The sequence below is a fragment of the Trachypithecus francoisi genome, unplaced genomic scaffold (genome assembly GCF_009764315.1).
Source record: "Trachypithecus francoisi isolate TF-2019V2 unplaced genomic scaffold, Tfra_2.0 Lachesis_group20, whole genome shotgun sequence".
Taxonomy (NCBI): Eukaryota; Metazoa; Chordata; class Mammalia; order Primates; family Cercopithecidae; genus Trachypithecus; species Trachypithecus francoisi.
Window position 1 is genome coordinate 45,266,135 of NW_022681466.1, and position 23,722 is coordinate 45,289,856.

The 23,722-nt window shown below is 48.6% G+C and overlaps 3 protein-coding genes across 12 annotated transcripts in view; 2 read left to right on the top strand and 1 right to left on the bottom strand.

Moving 5' to 3' along the window:
* NSF (N-ethylmaleimide sensitive factor, vesicle fusing ATPase) overlaps positions 1-7,932 on the top strand; it is a 145,021-nt gene extending 137,089 nt beyond the window's left edge. For 2 of the 3 annotated variants that reach the window (XM_033184116.1, XM_033184113.1), the window contains exons 19-21: positions 2,057-2,170; positions 5,775-5,830; positions 6,252-7,923. In XM_033184116.1, the coding sequence (XP_033040007.1) occupies positions 2,057-2,170; positions 5,775-5,830; positions 6,252-6,273 (192 nt within the window). In that variant the 3' untranslated portion in view covers positions 6,274-7,923. Of the gene's footprint in view, positions 1-2,056; positions 2,171-5,774; positions 5,831-6,251 lie in introns of all 3 variants that reach the window. The other variant, XM_033184114.1, reaches the window with a different exon arrangement.
* The window catches only part of CDC27 (cell division cycle 27), a 506,999-nt gene that overhangs the window by 203,216 nt on the left and 280,061 nt on the right, over positions 1-23,722 (top strand). The window lies entirely within an intron of this gene.
* The window catches only part of WNT3 (Wnt family member 3), a 53,868-nt gene continuing 43,337 nt past the window's right edge, over positions 13,192-23,722 (bottom strand). Inside the window, exons 3-5 of the mRNA XM_033184117.1 lie at positions 20,461-20,726; positions 19,017-19,504; positions 13,192-15,299 (exon numbers count right to left, since the gene is read on the bottom strand). Coding sequence (XP_033040008.1) covers positions 19,025-19,504; positions 20,461-20,726 — 746 coding nt within the window. The 3' untranslated portion in view covers positions 13,192-15,299; positions 19,017-19,024. The remainder of the gene's footprint in view (positions 15,300-19,016; positions 19,505-20,460; positions 20,727-23,722) is intronic.

Consider the following 23,722-nt stretch of genomic DNA (forward strand, 5'->3'; position numbering starts at 1 on the left):
ATCCCTTATCCAAAATGCCTGGGACTAGGCCAGGCACGGTGGCTCATGCCTGTAATCCCAGCACTTTGGGAGGCCAGGGCAGGTGGATCACTTGAGGTCAGAAGTTCGAGACCAGCCTGGCCAACATGGTGAAACCCTGTCTCTACTAAAAATACAAAAATAAGCCGGGCATGGTGGCGGGCGCCTGTAGTCCCAGCTACTCAGGAGGCTGAAGCAGGAGAATTGCTTGAACCTGGGAGGCGGAGCTTGCAGTGAGCCAAGATTGTGCCACTGCATTCCAGTCTGGGCGAGAGAACAAGACTCTGTCTAACAACAAAAAATGCCTAGGACCAGAAGTGTTTCAGATTTCAGATTTTTTCAGATTTTGGAATACTGCATTATATTTAGGTTGAGCATCTCTAATCTGGAAATCTGAAATGCTTCAGTGAGCGTTTCCTTTTTTTTTGGCTCTGTCGCCCAGGCTGGAGTGCGGTGGCCGGATCTCAGCTCACTGCAAGCTCCGCCACCCGGGTTTACGCCATTCTCCTGCCTCCGCCTCCCAAGTAGCTGGGACTACAGGCGCCCGCCTCGTCGCCCGGCTAGTTTTTTGTATTCTTTAGTAGAGACGGGGTTTCACCGTATTAGCCAGGGTGGTCTCGATCTCCTGACCTTGTGATCCGCCCGTCTCGGCCTCCCAAAGTGCTGGGATTACAGGCTTGAGCCACCGCGCCCGGCCGAGCATTTCCTTTGAATGTCATGTTGGCACTAAAAAAGTTTCCGATTTTGGAGCATTTTAGATTTCAGATTTTTGGATTAGGGATACTCAACCTGTACCTCCAGTTGTTTTCAGGAATTAGAGGAGAAAGATGAGTATACATGACAGTGAATTAATTTCCCATTCCTCAATGTAGGCAGCTACAAACTGCCAGGAATTAATTGCTCTGTATCCAGCATGAGTGATGTATATAGATTACTTGGACCAGAAACTTGAATGGGTGGCAGTGTGGGGGTAAGGTAATCACTGTATAGAAAAATTAACCATTCATAATGGCTTTTAGCACATTTCCTTGCATTTAATAAATTGGAACGATGATTAAAGCCTTAGAAATGTCAAAAACTACAGAAGTAAAAGGAACTTTATTAACAAGTTTAGAAATAGAAATGTTTTCTTAATTTTTTGAAAATGACAAAGTCATTTTTTTTTTTTTTTTTTTTTTTTTTTTGAGACGGAGTCTCGCTCTGTCGCCCAGGCTGGAGTGCAGTGGCCGGATCTCAGCTCATTGCAAGCTCCGCCTCCTGGGTTTACGCCATTCTCTCGCCTCAGCCTCCCGAGTAGCTGGGACTACAGGCGCCCGCCATCTCGCCCGGCTAATTTTTTGTATTTTTTTTAGTAGAGACGGGGTTTCACAGTGTTAGCCAGGATGGTCTCGATCTCCTGACCTCGTGATCCACCCGTCTCGGCCTCCCAAAGTGCTGGGATTACAGGCTTGAGCCACCGCGCCCGGCCGACAAAGTCATTTTTAAAGAATGTTCTTCATTTAACTTTTAATATCAATATTCACAAGTGACTTGGTGAGCTCTATTGGAAAATGTTACCTACTGAGTTGTTCAGCAGTGGTAGAGTCAGTAAAGCTTCTTAAAGTCCTCAAGGCCCCCAACAAAACAGAAACGTATCTATATGATAAATGTTTCAGGTTACCCATGTAGGCAGGTTTTGTGCAGGAACTAGGTAAGAGAATTAAAGGTAGTGTGCTTTGACACATACAGATTGTTCCTAGAGAAGAATGTTAAAATTTTTAATTTATATTTATTATGGATTGGAGCTATTTTTTTCCCCAGCAAATATAAGTTATATGGAGGTCCATAAGAAAATGGGGTTTAGGATACCAGTTTTCACTTTCATGATTGCACCTAATGGGTTTAGGAAGGTCAGACTGGATTTTAAAGTAGAAGACAATTCTATCAACTTGAACAGTTAGGTAATTCTTATCACTCTTCTTTTAAAGGTAAATAGAATTAACCAGTGTTGATGTGTTCACTGTAAAAGTGCTTTGATTATTGTTTATTGTTTTTGTAGCTTTTGGGCAACTTCAAGGATAAGGAACGCACCACAATTTCTCAGCAAGTCAAAGGGAAGAAGGTCTGGATAGGAATCAAGAAGTTACTCATGTTGATCGAGATGTCCCTACAGGTAAGGGACTTCCTTCTCCATATGACTCAGACAGAACAAAGCTTCAGGACACACCAAGAGGGTCCAGTGTTTCCTTTGCCAAGGGTGTTAAAGTTTTGATTTTCTTATATTATTTCCAAACTTAATTTGGTAGCCTGCTTCTGAGATTGACCACTTATCAATACTTTTCAACTTCTTAAAATTCAAAAATGGAAGGAAAGATTATAAAGTTAGTTTTAATTTAGGGAGCCACTAGATCTTAGAACTAGAAAAGACTCCAGAGAGCAATTGTTCTGCTGCCCCCTCATTTTGGAGATGAGGATACTGTGTGTGCCACAGGCTGTCAGTGAGTTATCCAAGATCACTTCGCCAGGTTATTGATATTGATGGAGAAGGGATGGTGTTGCACCTCAAGTCAGTAGGTGACCGACCGCACATATACCAAATGGTGTCTGGGCGACTGTTTTAAGGGACAAGTTAATTAAGTTGTGCAGTCTAGCCCTGGGATCTGTATATTTGTCCCTGGCTGGGCTCCTAGAAATTTCATGCAAACTACTGTAGAGTTGAAGCATCCAGAATCATGAAGAAAACTAAGCCCCAGGCTGCTGCCTGCGCAAAGACAGATGAAACTTCTTTGGAACTTTCTCATGTCTCCTGGCAACTTACCTTTCCTCTTTTTAGAACTCCACCCTTCCATATGCCCATCCTGTATCTTCTTGTCCTTATCTGACATACTAGTTAGCTGATAAGTATCTCCCTATCAAGCCCTATGAATTCAGAGACCTTGGCTCTTACTGTTGAGTCCAAAGTCCCTGGAACAGAGCCAACACATATGAGGGTGCTTAGTAAACTTTTATTACTATTATTATTATTATTATTATTCTGAGACAGTGTCTCGCTCTGTCTCCCAGGCTGGAATGCAGTGCCATGATCACGGCTTACTGCAGTTTTGACCTCCCAGGCTCAAGCAATCCTCCTATCTCAGCCTCCCAAGCTGGGACTACCAGCATGTGCTACCATACTCAACTAATTTTTGTATTTTTTTGTAGAGACGTGGTTCACTATGTTGCCCATGCTGGTGTTGAACTCCTGAGCTCAAGTGATCCATCTGCCTCAGCCTCCCAGAGTGCTGGGATTACAGCCATGCACCACCATGCCTGGCCCTCAGTAACTTTTTTTTTTTTTCTTTTGAGACAGTCTCGTTCTGTTGCCCAGGCTTGAGTGCAGTGGTGTGATCTCGGCTCACTGCAACTTCCACCTCCCGGGTTCAAGGGATTCTCCTGCCTCAGCCTCCTGAGTAGCTGGGATTACAGGCGCCCATCATCACGCCCAGCTAATTTTTTGTATTTTTAGTAGAGATGGGCTTCACCATGTTGGCCTAGCTGGTCTTGATCTCCTGACCTCAGGTGATCTGCCCACCTCGGCTTCCCAAAGTGCTGGGATTACAGGCGTGAGCCACTGCACCCGGCCAGTAAACTTTTGTTGGATAAATAACTATAAATTCATTCTGGTCCTAGGTGGACAGAGTGACTGTATTCTAGGCATCATGTGTTACTTACTGATGGTCCTGCCATTCTGCTAGTATGGGCAGTGAGTGGCAGAGGTGAAGTTTCTGTTTCAGTTACATCTGAAATAGGCTCTTAGACCAATAACACATTGGAAACATGAAGTGAATGCTTTTTAATCTTTTCTGGTAAGTGTATCTGAAAATAAAATTTTTGTGGCTTTCAGAAATCTAATCTAATCTACTAAGCTTCCAGATGGACTATTTTTAAGTCAATTAATTTATTTTCCATTATGAACCATAAAGTTACAGACTAACCACTTTGTTTAGACTTATTCTTGGTAAAGGTGCAAATACAGGTGTATTGGCTCTTTCCTTGAAAAAAAAAGATAAATCTGTCAGATTGTCAGCTCTTTTTTTTTTTTTTTTAAGTTTCAGTTTAATGTTTTTTTCAATAATTGCATAGAAGAAACTATGTGGATTTTTTTCCCCAGCCCTCATCCCTTTCCCTTCCTTTGATGCCTGCAGGTCAGTGATCAAGTTAATGCTTCTTATGCATGTGGGTTAGAGAGTGAGAGTGGGGCACTCAGGCCTAATCTGCAGCGACTGACATTTCATAGGCCTCTGAGTTTGAACCCCTTCATGTCAAATGGATTTCGTGCAGCTGAGTGAATTCTCTTTAGATCTGCCTTAGAGAGGCTGAGCCTAAGTGAAGAGGCATGTAGTTTTGCAGAATATAAGTCATGTTACCTCTCTGTTCACTACACACGATTCTGTTAAAACTTGCACAGAGCTGAGGATCTGCTCTGACTGGATGTCACCTGAGGGAATAAAGTCATTTATCTAGATTACTTTTTTCCTCCCTTTCTCCTGACTTTTAATTCCATAGCTACAGGCAAGTCAGTAAGTTGTTGCTCACATATATTAAATATATTTAATGGGCAAAGAACTGCAAGTACCAACTACAACTGTGCTTCAGCCAGTTCCTTTTTTTTTTTTTTAAGAACTTGACAATTGATTCATATGTAATTCTATTCCCAAAGAGGAAAAATGTTTCTTTTGTTAGCTATTCACACTTTTTCTTAGTCCTTTGTAGTCAGACCTCTTACCTTTGATACATTTGAAACTTCTGTTCAGTGTTTTTCTGAGATAGAAGAAATCTTAAAAAAAAAAAAGGAAAAAAAATCCGTGGTTGGAGGGGGAGTCCAATTGCACATCTACCCACAGCTGCACTGAGCATTTGAAAGTTATTCCTGGAGGGCAGGGAGTTCCCTCTTGGGAAACAGACTCCTGCTCTGAAACATATTTTAAAAGTTAGGTGTGTTTCTTACAATGAAAATTCATCTTCAGGAATTAAAGATGTTTTTAATGATTGTTTTCTAGATAACTTCGTATCTCCTGTGGGCCTACGAGAATAAAGTATATTTAACAAGTTAGTATAAATATGAATAGAAAATGAAATCCAGTATAGATGGTTAGTAATAACCACCTGAACCAAGCACCCGAAACAAAAGTTGCACCATTTTTTCTTAGACTCATGACAGGAGACCCAGATTCATCTAGAGATTATTTCAGGAATCAGCAGTACTCTTCATTTTTTTAGTTTTAGCACAACTTTGTTACTACAAAGAAGAAACTATATGACGGATACTGAAGCTAAGAAAAGCTATATTGTTGATTATGTAGAGTTAATAAGCTATTTTTTAGTTGTTGAATTAACCTCAACTTGGTATCTTCTACTTTGCTGCGACTGTAGTAGACTTTTATACCTTCAACAGATGAATTGGGTGTCATTTGAACCCTGATGAATGGCCCTGTCCAGTCTCACAGCGATGCTTCACAGGTACCAGCACAGGGCACGCCTGGCCCAAGTGCCTGTGATGGCCAGTGCACTTGGGTCTTTTGGAACCCAGTGTACGTGGTTCTGGAAAACCCCATTCACTTCCTCCAAATGATGTGATCTGCTTTGTGTGAGAATGCTGGTCAAGGAGCAGGTAACACATTCAGTGACCTAGTGGAGCATTGATGAAGTGTGAAACCGAACATTGCCTTGGCATGAAGCAAGTGCAGAGTTGTTAGAAGGTACCATTAACCCATCTTCATTTCTTCTGATGTATTTAGATGGATCCTGAATACCGTGTGAGAAAATTCTTGGCCCTCTTAAGAGAAGAAGGAGCGTAAGTACACACAACATTTAATGGCCATCAACCAAACTTACCACCCTGTTAAATCCCTGTGCCTATTGTAAGAGTTGCTTTCCTAGATAAGTTTGTTTCCATTTATTTGAATTCTTCGCTGTGTTGTAGGTCCGAGAGACCAAGCAAGGAAGTTGGTTGTACTGTTGGTTTGCTCTCCCTGTCCTGCTTCGCAAAACTTCCTTGTCACAATGCAGGAAAAACTTAATGGTACATATCTATCGGAACCTGCTTTTACATGCATGGAGATGTGACCATTTTCTTTTGTGAAGTGCTCATCTAATAGCAAATGCATAGTGGGAAATGTAGGATAACCATTAAGAAGCTTTTAGTGACTTTTTTTTTTTGATAGTTTTTTACAGACCCTCATCTGGTTTTTTGTGTTTTGGTATTTCTTTTGCAGTAGCCCCCTTGATTTTGATTGAAAATGAACTATTTGAAACCCACAGTGACCAAGGGAAGTGACCAAGGTGAAGATGGCCTGGGATCTTCACTGTCTTACTCAAGATACTGGACTAAGTGGAACGTTCTCTACCTTCAACACGTGCTCACTCTGCATGATTAGTGCAATAAAACCCCCTTCCTTGTGCGTACTGAGATAGCTTAGTGTCTTGTGGAAGGTGTAAATTTGGTTTAGAATGCTGCGCTTACCTTCCCATGCAGGCTAACGTGATTCCTTCTTGCTCAGTCCCTCTGTGTGGGAACCATCCAGTACTTGTGGACACTACACGTTTCAGGCTCTCTACTAGCACATCACCCCTGAAAACTCTCAGTCAGTGTAATGAATGTTGCATGACAACAATTAGCCGATTAGAAGGCAGACTTTCTACATCCAAACCTGGCTTAGTAAATCGAGGCGTGGGCCAGAGATCCTCTGACAGCTGTCCTAAACTAACACTAAAGGTCACTGGGTATTTGGTTAAAGGTCTCCCACAAGACTGGTTATTCTCTTTGCCTGAAGAAACAAGGCATTGAATGTCTAAAATGCTGTTCTCAATCATTGTCAGAGATGTTTTCAAGTTGCAGTCAGAAGATCTTTCTTAATAGAAAGTCAGATGACTACCGTGTTGGTTGTGACTTCCCCTTAGTATAAATAATTTGCTCTGTGGTAAGAGATATGCTAATTATTACCACTTAGTAGATGTTGTTAAAAACATGTGAAAAACAGGTATGGAAAAAGCATACACCCCCAAACAGAAAGGAGTTATTAAAGTAATTTACAAACCTCTTGGCACTAATTAGTGTCCAACTCCAAGTGGGTCAATTCCTTAGTATAATATTAAGGCTTATTAGTATCACTGCTTTTTCCTTAGCTTAATGACTTACTTAGAATGTATCCTTTATTTTAATTCATCTGTACTATCTAGTGTCTAAATAAAACACTATTCTCCAGAAAAATCAATCGTTTTCTAGCCCTCTCCCTCAGTGCTTTATTGTCCATTCCAATACATTGAACACATTTCCTTTACCCTCCACACACTTCTTCCAAAAGGAAGCACCCATTGAGTCCTTTTGAGGGCGACCTGTCTTATCACTGACTGACTTAGCAGGAATTTAATTAGGTCATATTTGGTGATGAGACTCATGGAGCGTGCCTCTCTCTCCCCATTGCTGCTTAAAATGCAAGGACAAGCGATTAGAAGCCATCCTAAGGTGCTTACACCACATGCCACCCATGAGGCTTGTGGCCACAGTGGCACTTGGGTGTGGCTCTTCTGTCATTTGTCCCCATGTGAGAAAGCAAATCATCTCCAAATCTTGCTATTTATATACTTTACTTGGAGACTTGTATGTTACATCTTCTTTGTTTTGGGTTTTCTTCCCTAGCTTATTTTGTGGCTTTTAAAGAAGTGGATTGTATTGTGAGCTCCTGTGATTCCTGGTCGCCAGTATCCTTGGATTCCTCTAAGATCTTGCCTCTTGCCTCCTCATGAAAGCAGCACACATTGTGTTAACTTATGTCTCTTGTTAAATGAGCTTAATGTCTTTGTGTTTTGTCCAAAACTATATTGAAAAATATAAATATTGTTTAATGCAAATGAAGGAATGCAATAAAGAGTAAATATACTTGAAAATGTTCTGTAGACCAGTGTTTCATATAGAACCACATGGACAGCTGACAGGAATGGAGGAAGAAGGAGGGGGCTCAGGAAAGAAACCTCTCCTTGTTTTGTTACAAGTAGCATAATGTGAGGGATGATTTTTATTTTAAAAATCTCTTAATTATTTAGAAAGTATAGTTACTTTCCTTAGTATATTATATACTATATGGTATATTATATTATACCAGCTACTCAGGAGGCTGAGGCAGGAGAATCACTTGAACCTGGAGGCAGAACCAGAGTAGCTGGGATTACAAGCATGTGCCACCACACCCAGCTGTTTTTTGCATTTTCAGTAGAGATGCGTTTTCACCATGTTGGCCAGACTGGTCTTGAACTCCTGACCTCAAGTGATCCGCCCGCCTCAGCCTCCCTGTTCTTGGATTACAGGCATGAGCCACCGTGCCAGGCATTTTTTTTTTTTTTTAGTAAGATAAGTATAAAGCATAAAGATGGTTATATATTAACTTTTTCTGATACTGTAGGTTGCAGTGAGCCGAGATCATGCCACTTGCACTCAGCCTGGGTAACAGAGCAATACTTTGTCTCAGAAAAAAGAAAAAACTCAGGTACCTAAGCCACAAACAAGGTTAGTAATAAGAGTTGTCGCTCAATTAGAGCTACTCCTTTCTGTGAAATGTACAAACCAAGGAACTTAAAGGCTCTCAGTAAGATTGCTTCACATGGTTCATTTTTGTATCCTCCATAGTTTTTTACATTTTTCTGAGCTATTAGATCTCTTAGCCTCCTAAACCTTGATCCTTAGCATTGGCTCAGGTTAGGACAGGAGGCAGCTCAGAAAATCCACAAGGCCCTGTGGGGAAGAGGCCAGCTTCAAGAACTTCCACAACGGGAGTTCCTGGGAGGAGGACCCTGAGGCCGACCTGGTCCCTGCAAGTGCTTGAGAAGGCGGGTTCTTGAAGCTGCCCAAATATTCTTCAAAGCCAGTGCTGTAGAGCAGAGCGTATGAGATTACAGAATGGCCTGTGAAGAAGCAAAGGAGACTCCAGCTAGCTGCTGCCTTAGGTTTCTTCATCTATGGGCGAATTGTTAACTGGCTATTTTTTTGTCAGAAGATGTTTTTGAGATCAAAACCTCAAAAGAGGAGGTTATTTTATCCTTTCTAAATTTGTACATCTTCACTGGGACATTTTTTTTTCAATGTCACACAGAAAAATTGCATAATTGTGGTTAAAGTGGGAAATGTGTTTTTACTTTAAGGCTGTCTTTTCATATCCTAAAAATTGCAGCCTCCCCTTTAAAAGTTTCAGCAACAAGTCACAAAATCATGGAGTAGAGTGAAGTGTGTACAAGAATCAAATCCTGATCAACAGACTTGTGGAAACAGTGAGTCAGCTATAAACAACCACCCCAGCCCAAACACAGAAGGTGAAAGCAGGATTTCATTTTCCTTGCCTGACAACTTGGTCCATAGCCTCTTTAAAGAAGTGACTGGGAGGCCAGGCGCGGTGGCTCACACCTGTAATCCCAGCGCTTTGGGAGGCCGAGGCAGGAAGATCACCTGAGGTCAGGAGTTCGATGCCAGCCTGACCAACATGGTGAAACCCCATCTCTATTAAAAATACACAATTAGCCGGGCGTGGTGGCTCATGCCTGTAATCTCAGCTACTTGGGAGGCTGAGGCAGGAGAATTGCTTAAACCTGGGAGTTGCAGTGAACCAAGATCATACCACTGCACTCCAGCCTGGGCAACAAGAGCAAAACTTGGTCTAAGTGACTGGGGAAGGGTGTGTATGAGAGTTCAAGAAAGCATGTAAATTGCAGAATTTATTGCAAAACGATCTAGAGTTTCTGATCAGCTGGCAAGCCGTACTGAGACTGGGTCCTGGAGATGAGCCCACAAGGGTGTGTGCTGGACGGGCACCATGGCATTAAGATGCAGCAGATAGCGCCTGTGATGGGCAAGCATCCCAAGTGGGTGAAGACAAAAGATCCAAGGAAGGATCATGTTTGAAATTTTCCCAGCATATACTCCACACAACTTCTGTCTTACTATTTTGGCAGTAACAGTGGCAGTGTAGCAGCAGTGCTTAGCTGCACTGACCTCACTCGAGTGTGCAGACCAGCCACACACATGAGAACATGTCCCTACGTCCAGAGCCACCACAGGAGACAGCATTAGATAACACCAAGAATCATCTCGCCATCATGTTTCCTTGCTTTTCTGCTTTTTCCCTACCTTCTTTCCTTCTACCTTTCTTTGTACTTCATTCCCTCATCCTTGAACTGTCTCACATGCTTTCCTTCCCTTCTTTCTTCATAAAGTAATATTGCTTTGAAAGATATCTTCTCATTATGTTGTCTTTCAGATTTTTAAACAACGTCCTCTTGTGTTTAGATGTTTATAAGTATTTATACATAGGGGGAAACTACAGGTTCAAGCACAGCTATAAACTGTATTCTCCTTAACCATCAAATAAGATTGGGCGGGGCATGGTGGCTCACCCAGTAATCCCAACACTTTGGGAGGCTGAAGTGGGAGGACCCCCTGAACCCAGGAGTTTGAGACCAGTGGGCAACACAGCAAGACCCCATCTCTACAAAAGATTTGAATTACCGTGGTGGAGTGCGCCTGAGTCCTAGTTACTTGGGAGGCCGAGGAGGATCATTTAAGCCCAGGGGGTCGAGGCTGTTAAGCCATGATCATGCCACTGTACTCCTGAGTGACATAGACACTTGTCTCTTAAAAAATTAAAAACTATGATTAATTATAGGATTACAAATGGTCTTCATTAGTATGAATACGGGCCATGTAAATATTTGGCAATCTTAATTGATTGAAAAAGGACTGGCCAGACGGGGTGGCTCATGCCTGTAATCCCAACAGTTTGAGAGGCCAAGGTGGGAGGATCACTTGAGGCTAGGAGTTCAAGACCAGCCTGAGCAACATAGCAAGACCTCATCTCTAAAAAAAAATTTTTTTAATTAGCTGGGCATGGTGACACATGGCCTATGGTCACAGCTACATGGGAGCCTGAGGTAGGAGGTCACTTGAGCCCAGGAGGTTGAGGCTGCAGTGAGCCATGATCACACCACTGCATTCCAGTCTGGGCAACAGAGCAAGATCCTATCTCAAAAAAAAAACAAAGGAAAAAGTACCCAGAATGCTGGGATAGGTAAGTTCAGGTTGAGCATGCCTAATCTAAAAATCCTAAATCTGAAGTGCTCTAAAATCTAAAACTTTTCAGCACCGACAGGATGCCACAAGTGAAAAATTCCACACCTGACCTTGTGTGACAGCAATCAAAATTCAAAATGCAGTCAAAACTTTCATGCACAAAATTATTAAAAATATTTTATAAAATTACCTTCAGGCTATGTCTGTAAGGTGCATATGAAACAAACGAATTTCGTGTCTAGACTTGGGTCCCATCCTCAAGATACCTCATTGTATATATGCAAATCTTCCAAAGTCTGAAACATTTCTGGTCCCAAGCATTTCAGAAAAGGTGTAGTCAACCTTCATTAGCTTTATGCAAAAGTAAAATAAAAAGTCAAAATGAAATAAAAATGACCAGACTGTAAGATGTAGAGGAGATCTGTATCCTGTACGCGTCCAGTTCGTTGTACAGCTGAAGTGTAACGGTTTTTGTGGTTTCAGCTTTTCAGGGGCTAAAGACACATCATGGGCAAAACAATGCATGAACATCTGGTGGCTATTCCTAACCTCAGGTTAGAAGTCTGAATGCAGCGCAGAGCAGCCCGCCTCCACCATAGGTGGCTCATGGCTTTATTTTCCTGTTTTTTTTTTTTTTTTGAGAGGGAGTCTCACTCTGTCGCCCAGGCTGGAGTGCAGTGGCCGGATCTCAGCTCACTGCAAGCTCCGCCTCCCGGGTTTACGCCATTCTCCTGCCTCAGCCTCCCAAGTAGCTGGGACTACAGGCGCCCGCCACCTCGCCCGGCTAATTTTTTGTATGTTTTAGTAGAGACGGGTTTTCACCGGGTTAGCCAGGATGGTCTCGATCTCCTGACCTCGTGATCCGCCCGTCTCGGCCTCCCAAAGTGCTGGGATTACAGGCTTGAGCCACCGCGCCCGGCCGTTTTTTTTTTTTTTTAAGATGGAGTCTTGCCTTGTTGCCCAGGCTGGAGTACAGTGGTGCGATCTCAGCTCATTGCAACCTCCGCCTCCCAGGTTCAAGTGATTCTCCTGCTTCAGCCTCCCGAGTAGCTAGGATATAGGCATGCACCACCACGCCCAGCTGCTAATTTTTGTATTTTTAGTAAAAACGGGCTTTCACCATGTTGGCCAGGCTGGTCTCGAACTCCTGACCTCAGGTGATCCCCGCCCCCCCCGCCCCCCAACCTCGGCCTCCCAAAGTGCTGGGATTACAGGCATGAGCCACCCCACCCAGGCTGTTCTCATTATTTCTCTTTGTAGTGAGGTAAGATTTGTTCCTAATTGAGGTAGATCAGGAGAAAGAGAAAGAAAAAACATTTTTGTCATTCTCTGAAATAATGTGCCGAATAAACCAAAGGTGACATTTTATGGGTAGGTCTGAAAACTAAAGGAGTGTCTGTTGTCATAAAACCAACTTGTGGTATCTCATTGTTGAGAAGGCATAACCTGTGAGCTTCCACTGGGTCCTGTGAAGCGGCAGTCTGAGAAGGTGCCCGTCCCCAGAGCATGCCCACTGGCAGGCCCTTTCTACCTAAACCCAAACCCAACTTCAAATGACACTTGCTCCAGACAGCCCCCAGCCCAGGGCACACCCTTTCTTCTTGTCAACCAACCTACCTCTTCTACGGCTTAGCTCTCACAGTGGAGCTAGCAGGGGACAGACCATTTTCAGTCAAGTTTCATTTTCAATAGAGAAAATCCTATTTTCCCATTAAATGGAGTTGAAAACATGGTGAGGAGGGGATTAAGGCAGTGGCCACCCCTGCGGTCTGCTGGCCTTGGGCCACATCTTTTAGGAGTGCCTGTGACATTAATTTGTACATGGAAAATACTTGAGTCTGTGAAATGAATTAGTACCCACATTGTTGTTTTCTAAAACTGGAAATTCATTGTTAGAAGTTAACTTAGAACAAAAGAAGCCTTTAAGAATGTCCTATGGTATATCAGACCCACTGTCCATGACATGTCTGACGATCTTGCTTAGAGAACAGAGGAAATGACCTTCACTTGGTCATTTAATTAGCTGAGGCCACTATGTTCAGAATCTCATATCCTTGACCTCCTGAGCATTAATCTGGAAACTCCACACAGCGTACAATGTATCCATTTTAGGTTTGTTTACCTTCTCTTTAATGACTTAACAGAAAAAAACTGCATGATGAAATATATTTTCTCCAAATATATATATATTTATATAATATATAATCTTAGTTAACTCAAAGGTATATACATTGTATAATAAATAATATTTATAAAAAGAGACTTTTTGAATATAAAATCAAAAAGATCAACAACTTCTACAACTTTTTACAAAACTTTGGATACAGCAGGTTGGTAGGAAATTTCGGTTGGATACTATTACCTGACTACGGTGAGAATCATTACAATGCACTCATGTACTATTATTAAATAATTACTTGTCAGCTACTTGAATACGCCCCAGAAACATGACTTTATCACTTTTAATATAGAATACATAGATATGAAAAGATTGTTTTGAAAATTCGTATCCATTCTGCTAAAGTATTCTCACATAAAGCAAGCATTATCCAGTTGACATGATTTAAAACTTTTCAGTCTAAGGTGAGATGGGGAGGGGCATTTCAGACTCGGCGGAGGTGGGGAGATGTGTATCTTTAGCAGGGCTTGTGGCCAGCAGATTTAGGAGTGAAGGCGGGCTCCCGGACGGCCGCCTTGCAAGCCCGCCTGCACCAGCTGGGAGATCGCTGCCCCGGTATTTTAGGTCAGGCTCAGGTAGACCCCAGAGAGAAGGGGGAGAAAGAAAAACCTTTGTTCTGCTCATTCCCCTGCTGCATCTCTTCTTTCTGATTCTCCCTAAGACAGTTGTTGAACTGATTCGTACTGTTAAATCCATGTGCCTCCCTTTTGCTAGCTTTCTCTAGGACCCTTGGCTGGACCAGTATGCCTCAGGGAGAACTCAGCCATGAGCTGCTTCACCCGAGGGAGTACGTGACTGCTGGTTCCCCTTTGAACTTCTAATCCAGATCCTTGGGAACTGCATGGGTGGAAGCTATCTCAGCATGCAGGTGAGGGAGGAGCAGCTGGGGGAAAGAGCTCTGTCCATGTTTACTCACATTGGCCCCAGAGAAGAAAGGACACAGTAAGATGGGTCCATACTGGAGACGAAACAAAGGGATGGTTTTCATCCTTCCCATCTGCTAGTCACAAGGTTGGAATTTCAGGAACCGATTGCTACTCCCTCATGGATTCTTTGTCTAACTTATACTAAGGTGACCTGGAGTCCAGCTGCTCTACCTGGAGTATTTGTACACAGAATCTGCAGGTGAGCAGGGCTGGGAAGGACTGAATGGCCCCTTCCGAAGATACTGCTTCTTTATTTAGGAAGCCATTTGAGCTGGAGAAGACTTGCCCCCTTACATAACCTATTTACAATGTCCACTACCACAAAAAAAAAAAAAAAAAAAAAAAAAGAACTGCATTGACTGTGGAAACTGCAGAATGGTAGAAAAAGATTTTGAGATCTGTCTGCCTCTCGTGCAGAACAGGGTTATAGAGAAAAGGAGACAGAAGAACACACAGCTGCTCTTCAAATGGCTGACCAGGCCACCCTGAGCTGCCAGTTCTTCCAAACTCCAAATCCTACTCTAACAACTGCCGCGGACCTCCCTACCACTTCAACCTAGCTAAACCTATGGCTTTTATCAGAAAGAGAAATTAGCTCAAATTTGAATGGGAGTAGACCAAGAAAAGGAGACTGCAGGGGTGCACCCTACTTCCCGACTCCCACCTCACAGGCGTCTTGGAATGTCACCAGAAGCAGCAGTTTGGAAACAGAACCTTGCCCATGCTGATATCTTGACTGCCAGGCCGAGAGCTCACATTAGCCCAGCCTATTCTGTTGGAGTCGAATTTTTTTTTCATTTTTATTTTCTTTAACATGTGCAAAGATAAGCCTCAGGTCTGTTCCTATCAGACCCTAGAGAACTAAAAAGAAAGCCCCCTTCTTTAAAAACCACACACCATCCAGAGTAGGGTGAGAAATGTAAGATGAGAGAGAGGGAGAGCCTCCCTGTCCACAGGCGAGTTGGGTCTGGGTCATTTACCACGCGTGCGGCTGGTGACAGTTCCTTGCTGTCTGACGCTGAGGGCTGCGCCCGGCTCTAGGTCCTGCTTCCCATGAGACTTCGCTGAATCCGCCCAGCCACACACTTCACCCCTTCCCAGCGCCCTTGGGGAAAATAAAGAGGAAGAATTAGAAACATAATTCCGTTCCCAGAGACCACCCATTGGGGTTCAAAGATCAAAGGCTGCTGATGAAGCTGAACATGTCCCTGGTGCTCAGAGGTGATGAGGACTTGGGTGGCTTCTCCAAGCTGACCTCTGTGCTTTGGGCCTACTGTTGAGGGAGGTTGCATGATTCACAGGAGAAGCAGGGCTTTTGAGTTCACAGAATGGGATCGAAATTCTACCTCCCCCACCTCTAGCTGAGGGCCTTGGACAACAGGAAGCCCAGGAGCAGGTCACTCAGGATGGGAGAAACAATGCCCGGCCAAGGGCCCAGTCCCCAACTCCGAGTCAACTGCTGTGCTGGGCTCACGCCAGGCATGCACTGTGTTTTTGTACCGCACTAAATAGCTTGATAATGAGCTGTCCAAATGGGAGAAAGCCTACTTAATTACGAATAATTCCTTCCCATTGGAGCAGCAGTGTGCTCATTTTATTCATTTGCATAGTCATATCTCACAAAGTGTTTGAAGCATTCCCAGTCAACCCCCAGCTCTCTGGGGGCTGACGAGGCCAAGGTAAGACCACTTTACAGAGGCAGAAACAGGCTCAGCCAGATTGAAGGGACACAGCCAAGGTCTCTCAGCAAGGTAGTAACAGATCCAGGGCGTGGGCGCAGCCAGGCCACTTGACTCTTGCCGGAACCTTTCCAGCTCACCATGTTCACAACAGCAGAGTGACGAGGAATCAATCTGGCACTTGTAAGGCACCAAATCAATGGTTAGCCAGAGACACTGGGTAAAAGCTACAAAAAGCTACAGAAAAGGTGTTTTTCCCACAAAGGAAGGACACAAGCCATTTGACAGGGGCTCTTTCCTCGCCATGTGGAGGGCCCGGGGGCCTGCTCTGGGACTCGCTTTTCTCTCCTGCCTGCACTGCCAAGACTGTCGGGGAAGCCAAGAGAACAGCTCAAGACTCTGTCCCCTGCCATCCCTGCCAGTGCGTCCCGCAGGCTCCCGTCTTGCCTACAGCGTCGGCAGGGAGTAGCAGGGTCTCGGCCAAGCCTGGGCCCATTGCTCTAGAGCAGGACGCTCGCCTGCAGAGGTGGCTCTGGGAGGTCAGCTCTGCTTGGCCCAGGAGCCTCTGTGGCTATCCTCTGAGCACCAGGGCCCCGGGCCAGGCCCTTCATGTACCAGGTCTCCAGTCCACAGGACAACCCTACACAGAATACAGTTCTCATCCCCAGTTCACAAATGAAGAAGCCAGGGTTCAGTGAGGCAGAAGAGCTGGCCTGGGAGTGTTCATCAAAAGGGCACCATGTCGGAAGAGTGTCCTCCACTGGTCACAGAGTGAGGCCTCCAGAGCTTCCACAGAGAAGGCATTCAGGGTAGAAACCACTTGGACCACAGCATCTTGAAACCATATCTATGTAGCATTTTACATAAGATTGAGGAAAAAAAAAACATTCATTGTCCATTTCAGAAATGGGGAGAAAGAGGGCTGATGAAGAGTACTGATTCTGGCTGGGCGTGGTGGCTCACGCCTGTAATCCCAGCACTTTGGGCGGCCAAGACAGGTGGATCACTTGAGGTCAGGAGTTCAAGACCAGCCTGGCCAGCATGGCGAAACCCATCTGTACTAAAAATACAAAAATTAGCTGATCATGGTGGTGGGCGCCTATAATAATCCCAGCTACTTGGGAGGCTGAGGCAGGAGAATCACTTGAACCCAGGTGGCGGAGGTCACAGTGAGCCGAGATCGCACACTTCACTCCAGCCTGGGCGACAAAGCGAGACTCAGTCTCAAAAAAAAAAAAAAAAAAAATTCTGCTGGGCTGCCATTGTCACCACCACTGACCAGAGGAGGAAACTGGCACTCGCAGGCCAGACAGCTGAGCGGACGAGTGGAGCCACTGGACTCACCTTCATCCTCTCCCACTCCCCACACTGCTTTTGTTCAGACACCAAGAAAGGCAGTGCCACCTACTGCCTTTCTGAACTGTCCCCATCAGGACAGAACTTGAGCTGCACCGAGGGGCTTCCTAGATGGGCTGAGTGAGTCGCCCCTCAGCCAGAGCTCTTCTCCATGATGTCAGGTACCTCCCATATCTCAAGAGAGGCCCATCCACTTCCCTCCCCTACTCCCTATGGCACAGACATGTGCCAGTAGCTCAGAGGTGCCCTGCGGAACTGCATCACCGAGGGGGGACTCTACCTTTTCACAGACTGCTGTCCCCCAGCACCACCCCAGCCAACAATGACCCAGCAGGGAAGTGCTTCCCAATTAACCAAGCCCTGTCCCCAGGGTCCTTTCATTTGTCCCTCACAGCACCTCTGGGGAGCACGACAGATGAGGAACCAGCTCTATGAAGAATTTCTTGCTTGGGTCACACGGTTGGCAAGTGGTAGGAGCTGGAGCACAGCAGGGTGTGCTGTGCTAATTCCAACACCCATGCTCATGCCTCGACACACTAGGCTCCTTCTCAGGGGAGAGAAAAGGAGGAAAGGGCACCCCAGCCTCCAAAACCTTCCACTCCTGGGGTCCAGGACTACTACTCATCCATGCTGACCTATCCCGGGGTGCTGTGAAACCCAGAGCCAGTGCATAGCGCCTCCCAGGCAGGCCACCTCTGGGAAGCTTGGGAACAAAATCCACCAGCCTTTGATCCTTTGATTACTCATCCCAGCCACTCTGAACTTGAATCCCTCCTGCTCCCCGTCATCATCCATAAACTCGGTGAGAGTGCTCCCCACTCCACCCAAGCTTCAGATCTGTCAGGATATGGGTTTATATGCCGCTTCCCCCACCCACCTCCCTGAGGCCGGTAAGATTTATGCTTGTGCAAGAACTTGCCCTCGAAGTTCAAGGTGGATGCACACTGACTCTGCCTCAGGGGTAGAGGAGACATTTCGGCTCTCCGCTTGAGGTATTTAAACTGCCCCCACCCCCCAACACCATCACCACTTTATAGTAAGAAAGCTGAGGCCCAGAAAAGTGAAAGAACAGGAAGTTGCTGACAAAGTTAGGACCAGACATCAGGTCTCCCAGCTTCCAACCCCACAGCTCCACAGAATGCTCAAGAATGACAGCTAGTGGCTATGCAAAAATTTGATCTGGCTCATAACTTACTAACTTGTGTAAAAATGTTAATCAATTGCTGGTAGCTAATGTGCACACACTGGATTTTGTTTTTTTGGTTTTTGTTTTTTGTTTTTTGAGATGGAGTCTCACTCTGTCGCCCAGGCTGGAGTCCGGTGGTGCAATCTCAGTTCATTGCAACCTCCGTCACCCAGGTTCAAGCACTCCTCCTGCCTCAGCCTCCCAAGTAGCTGGGATTACAGGCACCTGCCATGACGCCTGGCTAATTTTTGTATTTTTAGTAGAGACAGGGTTTCATCATAATGGCCAGGCCGGTCTCAAACTCCTGACCTCAGGTGATCCATCCACCTCAGCCTCCCAAGGTGCTAGGATTACAGGTGTGAGTCACTGCACCCAGCCAACACTGGGTTTTTATCTGTGCTTTGTGCAATCCACCAAGTCTCTGCCCAAGGACCATTCTCATGGAAGCTTGAAAAATTCTGGCTTCCTATTTTGACTGTGGGAACTTGTGTGTCTTGGATAGCTCAGCAACAGAAGGGAATCGTCAAGAAGAAGAGATGAGCAAACAACCCCATTCCCTGCGCCCAGGCTCCCAGCCTCCCCCACCTTCCCGGAGCCCTACCTGGTGCCCTACTTGCAGGTATGCACATCGTAGATGCGAATACACTCCTGGCAGCTGACGTAGCAGCACCAGTGGAAGATGCAGTGGCATTTTTCCTTCCGCTTCTCCGTCCTCGTGTTGTGGCCACGGCCACAGCAGAGCAGATCGCAGCCATCAATGCCATGGGAGGTGACATTGCAAGTCCGGTCCCTTGTGCCAAAAGAACCTGTCTCCGGGTTGGGCTCACAAAAGTTGGGGGAGTTCTCGTAGTAGACCAGGTCCCTCTCGGTGGGCGGCTTGAAGAGCGAGTACTTGGCCCGGAGGGTCTCCACCCAGCCTCGGGACTCACGGTGCTTCTCTACTACCATCTCCGAGGCGCTGTCATACTTGTCCTTGAGGAAGTCGCCAATGGCACGGAAGTCAGGCTGCGCCCACCAGCAGGTCTTCACCTCACAGCTGCCCGACAGCCCGTGACACTTGCATTTGAGGTGCATGTGGTCCAGGATAGTCTGGGGGAGAGGAGTGGCAGCTGGCCCCCAGACTGACCTCATGAGGGGGCACATCTGGGCCTTCCCTCTCTGCCCCTGCCCACCCCCTTCCCTCCAGCCTTCTCTACTCCTCTGTGCCAAGAAGAGAACTGATGGGGACTGAGGTAAGACCTAAAGAATAGGACCATGTTTCCCTCCCCCTTCACACCCCAAGCATAGGCAGACAGCACGTCCACTTCTCACAGCATATGAAATAGGAGTTGTTGCCCGGGCGTGGTGGTAATCCCAGCACTTTGGGAGGCTGAGGCAGGAGGATCGCCTGAGGTCGGGAGTTCAAGTCCAGCCTGGCCAACATGGCGAAACCCCGTCTCTACCAAAAATACAAAAATTAGCTGGTGTGATGGCAGACGCCTGTAATCCCAGCTACTTGGGAGGTTGAGGCAGGAGAATCATTTGAACTCGGGAGGTGGAGGTTGCAGGGAGCTAAGATCGAGCCACTGCACTCCAGCCTGAGCGACAGAGCGAGACTCCGTCTCAAAAAATAAAAATAAAAAATAGGAGTTATCTCTGTTTAACACATGGGGAAACTGAGGCTGGGAACTTACTGTGACTCACCCTAGATCATACAAGCACAGTAAGGGAGTGGAGGCTGAATTGAGAGCCAGGTTCCCAGGACTTGACAGCCCTACACTGCGTGCCAAGGTGCACAGGATGGGCGGGTGGTACCTGATCCCACGGGGTGGCCATGCTCCCAGGCCGACTCATCCCGGGTGGGGTGGAGTCCAGGAACTGCCCAAGGAGGAAGGAGGGTGGACAGCCGAAGTGGCTGTGGGGTGGGGAGGGGGCCAAGCCTGGCCAAGGAGAAAAGGAGTCCGCGACCCACAGGGCTGCCGGAAGGGGTGGGGTGGGGGCCAGGCCAGCTCCGGAGGGGAAGGGGGGGGCTCCCTGCAGGGTTGGGGGAGGGCAGCCTGGCTCACCGTGCGGCCCGCCTCGTTGTTGTGCTTGTTCATGGCCGAGCGTGCGTCCGGCCTGTTCTCACGCGCGTCCGCGAACTCTCTGGACACTAACACCCCGAAGTCAGCGTCTTCGCTGCAGCCGCCCCACTTCCAGCCTTCGCCAGGCGGCCCCTTATGATGCGAGTCACAGCCGCAAATGGTGGAGGTGCCCTCGGCGCAGGAGCGGGTGACGGCGAAGGCCACGCCGGCCGAGGCGATGGCGTGCACGAAGGCCGACTCGCGGGTGGCTGCGGGGAGGCCGTGGGGAGGCAGCACTCAGGACCCGGCCTGGGAGCACCTGCCCTGCCTCCACCTCCCAGGCCAGGACGTTAGGGGAAGGAGACCAGGAAGAGTTGAAGAGCTCACCAGCCCTGAGGCAAGAGGGAGGCAGCTTCGCCACCCTCTTTGGCTGGTTTAGACCCAGTTGGGTATCCCCACTTCACAGATGAGCAAACTGAGGCCCCAGGCTGCTGATTAGCCCAGGGCCTCAAATGCCACAGGGCAGAGCAGTGCCTGTTAGAAACAGGGGCCAACACCAAAGCTCTGGCAGGTTGCTGCAGAGATAAGGCAGCAACCTTAACAGAAGCCACTTCTGAGCTGGTCACACACCCCCTGCCCTCCACCTTCCCGAAGTCCAGAGACCACCCAGCACAGGCCTTAGCCCTCCCACGCCTGAGTGAGCTCCAGGTCTGCGAGGAGGGAGGCCTGGGAATCTATAGCCTAAACCTGCCCAGGCCCACCCCTTCCGCACCTAGATGCATAGGGGCGACCCCTCTCATTTTCTCGGTCTCTGTCGCCCTTTTTGTAAAAAAATGGACACGGCTTCCCTCTGCCCCTAGCGCCTCTCACCAGGAGGGTAATGGCCCGTGCCTCAGTCTCCCCATCCCCATTCTCCTGCCCTCACGCCCAGACACGGCCATGCCCCACCCAGAAGGGGAGAGACACGGGGCAATTCCACTGGTTCTATCCCAGGGTCCAGCGCAGGGCAAGGGGAGACTGTCAGGGGTGTGCTCCAACCTCCTCACAACGGTCATCATCTCTGCATGTGCTTCATTCACATAGAAAGTTTTACTCATCTTATAGATGTGGACATTGACGATTACGGAGGCCAAGGCCTGCAAGACCTGCAGCCCAACCATCTCTCTCCTCACGGCAGGACCCCGGAGCCGGAGGTGACCCGCCACCTGGCACAGGCTGCGAAACACCGGGTCGGCCTAGTCGGCAAAATTGGTCATAAATGTGACCAAATTTATTTAGAAGCCAGGCGCCCACCTCCTCTCCTGGGCTGTGGGCCGAGAGCTGCAAGAAGGAAACCCGGGACCCCTCGTGGCTCCCACGGCCGCTCTCCGCGGCCCCCACGCCCTCCTGCGCCACCTACAGAGGGGCCCGTCCCAGTTCCACCGGCGGGAGGGCGGAGAGTGCAGAGCCGGTGCCGCCCGCGCCCCGCGCTTGCGCTGCCAAGCCCGACCTACGACTGCGGCAACGGGGCCGGAGGTCCCGCGTCCAATTGTGCTCCCGACCCCGGGGTCCCCGCCGCGCCGCTCACTCGCCCCAATCCCAGCCGCCCTAGCCCTCGGGGCGCCCCGGGGAAGAGGGGCCGAGGGCAGGCGCCCCTCATTTCCGGTCGGCCCGCGGCAGCAGCGGCGCCTGGGCCCCGGGCCGCGCTGGGTTCCCAGCCCCTGGAACGCGGGGGCGGCGGGGGCGGGGCGGGGATTAGCCTGGGAGCGGCGCTGACAGCCCCGCTGTGCCTTCCCCGTCCGGCGGGGCCCGCTGGGCCGCTCAATCCGCCTTTGTTCGCGCGGTGTCACACCGCATTACCCGCATAATGCGGCCGCCGGGCCCGGGCCGCCGTGCCGGCCGCCACCGCGTAGCAACGGGCGGCTCCCGCGGCCGGGCCGCGCCCCCGGCCCCGGCGCCGGGCCGCGAAATCCCCATTGAAGCGGCGCCCCCCGCCCCCGCGCCGCGCCGAATGGCCAGAGGGCGTGTGAATGGCACTGCGACCGCAGCGGGCGCGGGGCCCGGGCCGCGCGGTGGGGGGCGGCGCTCGGGCGCTTTTCAGGCCGCCCCGGCCCCTCCGGCGCCCGCCCCCGCCCCCGCCCCCGCCCCCGCCCCCGCCCCGCCCGGGGAAGCGCCTAGGGCCAACCGCGCAGCCGCCGCGCCTCGCCCCTTCCGGCCGCCGACCCAGCCGCCCCCAGACTCGCGGAAGACGCGCGCCCCGGGCTGCCAGAGCCTCTGCTCCCCGGGTCTCAAAGCGGGGGGCAGAGATTAACCCTTGGCCGTCCACGCGGCTGGGGTGTAGGGACTCGCCGGGGGCGGGGTGCAAACATGGAGCCGGAGCTGGGCGCGAACCTGGGTTCAAGGCCCGGGCTCTGGGCACCGACTGGGGCGCGTATGCGCTCGCGGCGTCTTCCGGGATGCTCTCCTCGCTGCCACCAGCAAATTCCTAAACTCTCGGGCACACATCGCCCCTCCCGCCGCAACCCAAACCTGTCCTCGGGCCCTCTAGGGACCGGGGCGTGTGCCAGAACCTACGGCGGTGACTTAAAACGTTCAACGCGGAGTGAATGGGCAGCGCACCCAGACCCGCTTTCCCCTGGTTCTTGGCCGGAGACGGGAAGAGCGATCAGAGGTGACTCGCTTTTGGGGAGTGCGCCTAGATGCAAGCTGTTTGATCCAGCGCTACCTGGCCCCAGAAGGGGCACCGGAAAGCGCTGAGACCAACACACCAACAAGATCGAGTTTGAAATGCAAACCGCCGCCACTTGGCCCCAATTAAGAGGCCAAATCTTTTGTGTCAACAAGGAATAATTAGTTTTGGTAATAGAAGCGTAAACAGAATCATCATCCATTGATTTGCTAATTATCCTCCTGTCCCATGACAATAGCCCGCACTCTGCCTGTAGATGGGACAGACCCTGTGCACCTGAGGCACCGGTAAAGGAGAACTGCACTCTAAAATGGGGGTGGTCAGTTTCCCCCCACCCCACCCAGCACCCTACCCCTTCACCCGAATGTCAGATCCCTTTTCTTTCTGGCTGTACAGGCAGCTCCCATTAATTCCCTAGCTTCTAATAGGAGGGAGGGCTAGGCTCAGCAGTTTGGGTGGCAGAGCAACTCTGGCGATGGCCAGCCCTGCCGGGATCGTGAAATTCCTGGACACTGCCGTTCCACAAAGAGCTGCCCATCTTCCACCCAGTCCGTGAGCCCCAAAGTCCCCTTCTTGGGAGCAGTTGTCCCACTTAGC